Source organism: Tachysurus vachellii, chromosome 2 (genome assembly GCF_030014155.1).
Source record: "Tachysurus vachellii isolate PV-2020 chromosome 2, HZAU_Pvac_v1, whole genome shotgun sequence".
Lineage (NCBI taxonomy): Eukaryota > Metazoa > Chordata > Actinopteri > Siluriformes > Bagridae > Tachysurus > Tachysurus vachellii.
In genome coordinates, this window is record NC_083461.1 from 24,270,864 (window position 1) to 24,278,492 (window position 7,629).

The window sequence follows — 7,629 nt, forward strand, 5'->3', positions numbered from 1 at the left end:
TTTACATAAACGTCCCTTTATTTTAATATACGCACCGATATAAAACATCTTATAACAGACGTATGTACAGTTTACAGAGTTCGATCACTTCTGCAAAAGATATGCTGTGAAGTCGAGGGGCATTCGCTCGTCTTGCTGTAGAGCTGCGTCCATTTGCGCTTTCAAATCGGAGTCCAGGAACGCCTCACCGATCGTGAAATGCTCCTGAAATACAGAGAATGAGTGAACAACATGAACTGCCACCTAACGAGTAGGTTTACAGGTCGTTCTGAGTGCTTACCTTCTTCCTGGGTGGTCCTGAGACTGGTGGGTTAAAGGTCATGTCCTTCACACTATAATCTTCAAACAGCTGCACAGGGGCTCTGTCGAATGAACGAGTTAACGAAACGGACAGAAGTTAAGCTGCGTTATACTTCCTTGCGATTGGCGAGTTGGAAAATAGACACCATAGGGCTGAGCTGAAATGTTAGCCTGATGTTAGGCATACAATTAGCTGATTGTATGAGTGTATGTGTACAGGTGTTCCTAATAAACTGGTCAGAGGGTTCATTGAGATTCTGTGAAAGCAGCACAATGGACAAGCAAATGATTTACCTTCTGCTCAGCTCTAAACTCAGAGCGCCAGCGCCTTCGCTCGGAGCTCCAGCCAGAAGATGAGTGGCATATTTCCTCACCATGGGGTGGTAGTGTCTCTGCAAAACACACACACAGTGTTCCAATACATGTCGGCCAGATGCCCTCTTGTGTGGTCCCTGATTAGTGGACACCTGACCACCACAGCCACATGTGCTCCCTCCTGAGACAGACCGACTGAATGGAGCACCAGTACAGGTGTATATTGAGTGTTGAGGTGCTGGAGGTCTTGTGTATGTGTTTGTTACACAGCTACCTTGAGTGTGTGCAGCTCCCACAGGCAGGTGTTTTGAGCGTTGCAGTACTCGGGTTCATCCAACTCAGGCAGGAACACGCCGCTGCCGTGCATGTCGTTATCCAGCATGAGGTCACACTTGGGGAAAGTCTGCACAAAATAAACACAAATTACAGACAGAAAATCTCTGTGGAATTTCTTCATTTATTTCTCTGATTCAAGTCTCATACATTTTAGTAAACACACACACATACACACACCCCTATTCATATTTCGATACTCACATGCATGAGTGCCCTGTTAGCCGCCAGGATGCCCACGCACGAGTCAGGCATGACGTGCAGAGCGAGTGTGTCGAGTCTCTTGAGGAAGGCCAGGGCTCGGTGTAGGTTGACCTGCTTCCTGCGCTTGCTCAGCATCACGTCTACACACTGCAGCACGATGCCCGTCTCCTCGTTTGACGCGCCTGGGAGAGATGACGACAAAATAAATGACGACGATGGTTTGCTTTTCTCACCTTCGTCAAATATCCCGTGTGCAGACGTGAGGGTGGAGGTTACCTGCGTGCAGCGTAAGCAGGGTTTTGTACAGGTGTGTGTAGAATTTCAGGGGGTCGATATTGAGCACGTCACCTGGAGAAAGAGAGAGATAAAGACAGACAGAGAGCGAAAGGGAGAGAGAGAGAAAGAGACAGATAGAGAGAGGGGGGAGAGAAAGAGACAGAGAGAGAGCGAGACAGAGGTGTGAGAATGAACATGATTGACAGCGATGTTTAAGTGAAGTTAGTAACAGATCCCTCACCTTGACCTGAGAGGATGTGGAAGGCAGTGAGGATGCAGTGGAGACTCTCTCTGTGTGACAGATCCTACAGACACAGGACAGTGAAGATGGTTAGAAGTTTGGAAGAAGTACCAGAGGCTTCATTTAGTGGCGAAAAGGTTTGACTTGAATTAATGAATGGTGTTTGAAGAAAAAAAAAACACTTAAATTGAATAACATCCGAGTTTATTTATTTTGTACCAAACTGCTTTAAAATATAAAGTACAATTAATTTAAAAATGACTGTTTTTTCATTTTGTAAAACAGCCGCCGATACGTCACTGAGTACAAATACTTACACCAGACATTATTAAACCATGAAGAACCGTCAGCAGATCATCAAAGAACTCCAGGTTTATTAGATGTGCAAACCTTCACAGAAACACAAGCCGTTAGACAAGCAAACCACAAGGAGAGACGCGAGGTGATAAAGGATGGCGCCTCCTCGTCGTCAGCCACTTACTTTGCTAAACCTTCTAAAACGGAGGGAAGCAAGATGGATTTCTTGGCTTTCTTCAGGATCCTGAAGTAGATCAGGAACACGATGTTGAGCGTCTCGGTGTGCTGGACGAAGTGAAGACAGGAGAGAGGTTCAAAAATAAATAAAGACGCCTATCGTACGTAAGAACACATGAAAAAATAAACATGCACCTTCCCAGTCATGACGTATAAACTGTTAATCCTGGGTCAAGTAAGAGTAGTGTGAAACCTCGACCTAACCCAGGATTGTGTTTATTCAGAGTTTACAATCATCCAGGGAAATATTTCAAGAGTGGAAAGCTGACCTGAAAACAAAATAGAAAAACTAACCAAATCACGATAGCAGGGATCTTTTAGAAAAGTACATCATGATGTCGTCGATCCCGATACTACACACGGTCATATCGCCCGAGCCCTTACACAAACTAACTGCTGCCAAGTCTACAGGCAGTCACATGACAATTTGCAGGGATTTTTTTAAGCACTTACCAGCTTGAGCTTCTTGTCCTTGCTGTCAGACGCTTCAGTCTCTAGCAGCTCTTTTTGGAGTTTCTCCTCAGCTTTCTTCCACTGCGAAGGACACGAGACGTTCAGCATAAAAAAAATGTTTATTAATTTAAATTACAATAAAAATGGAAGAAAAAAAAACAGCAGGTGTGTTCTGACCTTCCTCTGCATCCTGGACAGGTTCTTCTTCTTCTCTTGGAAGTTCATGAACTTCTGCTTGGGGGCCAGGTCTTCAGTGTCCTTCTTAACATCCACCTCTTTTATTCTTAGGCACAAAAGTGTGTTCAGGACCTACACACACACACACACACACACACACACACACACACACACACACACACACACACACACACACACGCACACACACACACACACACACACACTATTCTAACTCTAGAGATATACGACAAAGAGAACCGACGTGTCCTTTAGATATCTAGAGTAAGATTTCTCTGTTTCTATACTGAGATGAATCTTGAACCCTATGAAGAGCACGTAAAGGAATGTGAAATCACGGACAAAAGGCATCTTTAAACTGGGATGGTAACTTCAACAGCCAACATGGATCTTTCCCTCCCCATCTGTCTACCCAGTGTTTTTTTACTCTGTCAGCAAACAGAAAGGGCCGAGAGCCGAACCTCTGTTTTGACGTTATAGTTCCTGCCTTTGACCATTCCTGAGATGACCCTCACTGTGGCGAGAGAAGCCTGGCCCAGCTTGTCCTGCTTCAGCAGATTCCTGACCGCTTCACAGCACATCGCTGACACCTGAAAATATACAAAAAAAAAAAAAAAAAAAAAACTACCGCTAGATTATAAATATATAAATAATAATAAACTCAGATATAAACTCGGAGCCATCAATGATCAGGTCTGTGGTTAAAACTCTGCGGTTAAACTGAGTGCTAAAGGTAGGGGTTAGTTAAGTGTTCTTGGAAGAGGTGTCAGTTAGTAGCTTCGTGACCTAAAAGCTGCCTGACTTGCCTTCTTGTTCGGATCGTTCATCAGCGCCACCACGGCAACAATGACGTTGTTGTGAAAGTTGAAGTGCGGCAAAGCCACCAGCAGTTCACAGAGACACCTGATGGCCACTTCAGCCAGGCCTTTATAGGAGCCCAGAGCCACGGCCTGACTGGCCTTCATCTTCTTCTGCTTCCAGTCTGTAGTGTGAGAGGAACATACACCCGGGATCATGACACACGTTCATCACCACGTGTACACACTTGGTACGCTGTGATAGCAAAGCTTTACCTTTGATGGTCTGCTCCAGATTCTCCAAGTAGAATTTATACTGACTTACGAGCCCCTCCTCAAACTCTCTGAGCTGCTGCGTCTCCTTCTTCAGCTGAAACGGGAAGAACCGGTAAGAGAAGGTCAGATAATGGACAGAAATGAGCCGTACTTTTAGACCCTTAGCCAAAATAAATAAATAAATGTAACTGCTTCAATAACATATTAATGTAGGGCAAACATATGCAACTAGGGTTTTTTACCCCGATTTTCCATAAAAATAAAAAAGTTCTAGATTCACTATAAATATCAACTGTCTTTCACACCGTATTCTAAGAAAAAGTTGACATTATTTACAACAAGTGGGTCTTATTTTAGTTTAATGCAGCAATAGCCATCGATCATGAGCACTGTTGTCATGGTTACTTTGTAAATGTAATCCATGCTGGATCGATGTCGACAAACAGGCAAAACAAATCAATAAAAAAAAAAATCGAGCTGAATAGAACCATGTTGGAGCCTGAGGTTATACTGGGAATACTGGGAGATGTTATAAACACTGAATGTGATATTAGACCATCGCTATTCCTCCCATCGTTTATTTTCACGTCGATCTTGAGCGCCACCTTTTCCGACGTGTTCTGTTTGACACGTACCTTGGTGCTTTTTTCTGCTTCAGTCAGAGGACGGATCCTGTAGGAGGGCACTATGTCCTTGAAGATCTCCATAAGGGACACCATGACAAGCTTGCGGACCGTAACGGCGACACAGGGGTTCGTCTCCATCAGCATGGCCCGCAGTTCCTTCAGCTTCTTGATCTGGTGTAGAGAACAGAGCGGTTCGTCTTGTTTATAAACTGCGAGGGAATCGTGTAAACCTGCTCAGTGACGTTCAAGCGTTCAGACACTGGGAACGTTTGATGTCAAGCGTTTGAAGTGTATCTGCGCGATTAGATAACAGCACAAATGACCAGTTCTGTGTATCTGTCTGAATCTCACGTTAGAGTTCGGCTCTTCTAGAATGGCCGATCCCAAGCTTGCGATCTGTAGCTTCATCTTCATCAGCGTCTGCGAGCGAAGCTTCAGCTGCTGTTCTGGAGTCAACGCCAGGAAGCTCCGTGCTTCTTCTGTTGCTGTGATGAAATGACAAAAATAATTCTTGAAATCATAACACTACAAATCAGAGCTTCAAGCACGATGTTCTACGCTCTCACCTTGCTCGGGCTCGTCTTCAGAGTTCGATTCCTCCTGCTCGTCTTTCTCGGGTGCTTTATTCACCACTAGAAACCAAAATAAACCATTAAGATAAATCCTGTCGCCGTGAAGCTGGAGGAGTCTGGAGCAGGGACTTGCGCCTCTCACCTGGCTTCTCCATGGTCCGAGGGATCAGGCCAGTCTTGTCTTTGATGGGCAGCAGATGAATGACCTCCTTCTCCTCCTCGTGTTTCACCTTCCTGGGCATCTTCTCGTAATTTTCTAACGCCTGTTCCGACTTGCGCTTTTTGGTGTGAGCAGGAGCGCTGCAACATCGACCAGAGACCATTTTAAGAGGTTTGTTCGATTTTGAAATAAAATTAAAAATTGAGAACTGCTGAGGTCTGAAGTTTGTGTGTATGTGTGGGTTGGCATAAAAATCCATTGAATTCATCAGCAGCTGGTCCTACCAGGAGGAAAGGTCTCTCGTTAGGAACGAGGCTTTCCGAGCCATTGATCTGATCTCCTCCAAGTCGTCATCCTCCATCATATCGGTGGGCAGCGACTCCAGGAACTCCTCCTCATCTTCTTCGCCTGTATTAGACAGCAAACACAAAGAACCACTGATCACTACAGACTACTTCATACTTCACATGAAATCGGCACAGTGATGGAGGTGATGATGAAGGTGAGGGTGGTGTAAATCATGGTGTTAATGTTGGTGAAGGTGATGATTGTAATAATACAGGTGATGGAGGAGATGGTGTTAATGTTGGTGAAGGTGATGATTGTAATAATGCAGATGGTTAAGGAGATGATGGTGGTGTAAATGATTATGTAAATGATGGTGAAGGTGTTAACAAAGATGATGTTAAAGGTGATGAGATGTAAGAGACACACAGCACTGAGATGGACAAGAACTTTCCCACCTTGTTTCTGCTCATAGCGCTCCAGAGGCTGGACGTTCTGCTGAGACACATCACTGATGGCTTGCCGCAGTTTTCTCTGCTCTTTGCGCTGCTTCTTCGCTGAACTCTGCTGCTTGAACTGACGGTTCTTCAGCTTGTTATCCAGCTTGATGTTGCTGGTTTTCAGCAGCTTGCGGAAGCTCGGCTTCTTCTTCTTCTGCTTTTTCGTAGCCTGATGTGGAGCAGAACAGGTTTAGTTATACAGCAGCAGGAGAAATGTGTGTAATAAAACCTAAGAGTGTAAAAACATTATCTGGAGAAACTGTGGTTTTATAACAGAAACACACACGCGCGCACACACACACACAAATCTAGCTCTTTAGAGTCAGACACACACTTAATCAGGAACATCAGTGGACAATTGGACAATCTACACACAAACAGAGATAGCGCGTGTGTGCCTGTGCGTGTCTCCATGTTGTTAGACTACGTGTGTGTTTCTGTGTGTGTGTTTCTGTGTCCATGTTGTTAGACTACGTGTGTGTTTCTGTGTGTGTGTTTCTGTGTCCATGTTGTTAGACTACGTGTGTGTTTCTGTGTGTGTGTTTCTGTGTCCATGTTGTTAGACTACGTGTGTGTTTCTGTGTCCATGTTGTTAGACTACGTGTGTGTTTCTGTGTGTGTGTTTCTGTGTCCATGTTGTTAGACTACGTGTGTGTTTCTGTGTGTGTGTTTCTGTGTCCATGTTGTTAGACTACGTGTGTGTTTCTGTGTCCATGTTGTTAGACTACATGTGTGTTATAAAGCTAACTCTATGCTAGCACTGTTAGCATTGTTACGCAAAACACCCCAGATTGTAACAGTAACGTGTGCAAAAGTGAATATTATCACTCACCGCCCCCATGTCTGTGTCTGTCTGTCTGCTCTCCTGGAAACTCTGTGCCGTTTACAACAGCGTTATAAACGTAACACAGCTCTTTTCTCCTGCAGCACACACACAGTTCCTCTCACGTGTGTCTCTCACACAGGAAACTAGCATTGACGGAGGAATCGACTCGTTAATGATTCGTTATAAATGATTCGGGCAAAAATGAAAATTATTGAGGAAAATTTCACGCACTGAAAATGTGTGTTTAAACATTAAGGATAGCACTTAATTAGAGTAAACATGCTAGCTCAGTTATGCACCACAAACCCGTTCACCTTGTTAATTAGTCATAAACATTACTGCAAACAAAATGACACGTGTTATAATATAAAATTGTAGAAATTACAGCTACTAAAAAAACCCTTTACGAATCAAAACAGGGAAACTCAATTCCCTTAAACAGGACGTTCAAATGAATCGACTCTGTAAAGTGAATCACAACGCGACAACGCAGCATCTTACCGATGCGCCCTCGTGCGGTACGGATGACACGGTGCACACAAACCGGAAATGACGTCACACAAGATTTACACAACAACAGGTTTATAAGAAATAGTTTTAATATGATTATTATTCTGGATAATTTGGCTGTAGTTTCGATTATTAATAAATAATAGCTGTAGAAGACATTCCAGAGAAAATACCACAAACAAATTATTTTTTAAATTCTTAAAAAAAAAAAAAAAAAGGGTGTTTG

The 7,629-nt window shown here is 43.8% G+C and overlaps 1 protein-coding gene across 1 annotated transcript; it reads right to left on the reverse strand.

The window, feature by feature from the left end:
- noc3l (NOC3-like DNA replication regulator) lies at positions 1 to 7,052 on the reverse strand. Its single transcript, XM_060863952.1, has 21 exons — positions 6,900 to 7,052; positions 6,026 to 6,236; positions 5,567 to 5,690; positions 5,265 to 5,422; positions 5,117 to 5,182; positions 4,902 to 5,035; positions 4,560 to 4,721; positions 3,925 to 4,018; positions 3,658 to 3,833; positions 3,313 to 3,441; positions 2,834 to 2,965; positions 2,657 to 2,737; positions 2,151 to 2,251; positions 1,987 to 2,059; positions 1,670 to 1,733; positions 1,429 to 1,500; positions 1,153 to 1,334; positions 890 to 1,018; positions 595 to 692; positions 281 to 362; positions 1 to 204 (listed from the first exon to the last, which is right to left on the reverse strand). Exons 1-21 carry the CDS (start codon positions 6,906 to 6,908, stop codon positions 85 to 87), a joined length of 2,397 nt encoding a protein of 798 aa, XP_060719935.1. The 5' UTR covers positions 6,909 to 7,052; the 3' UTR covers positions 1 to 84.
- Positions 7,053 to 7,629: the final 577 nt, after the last annotated feature.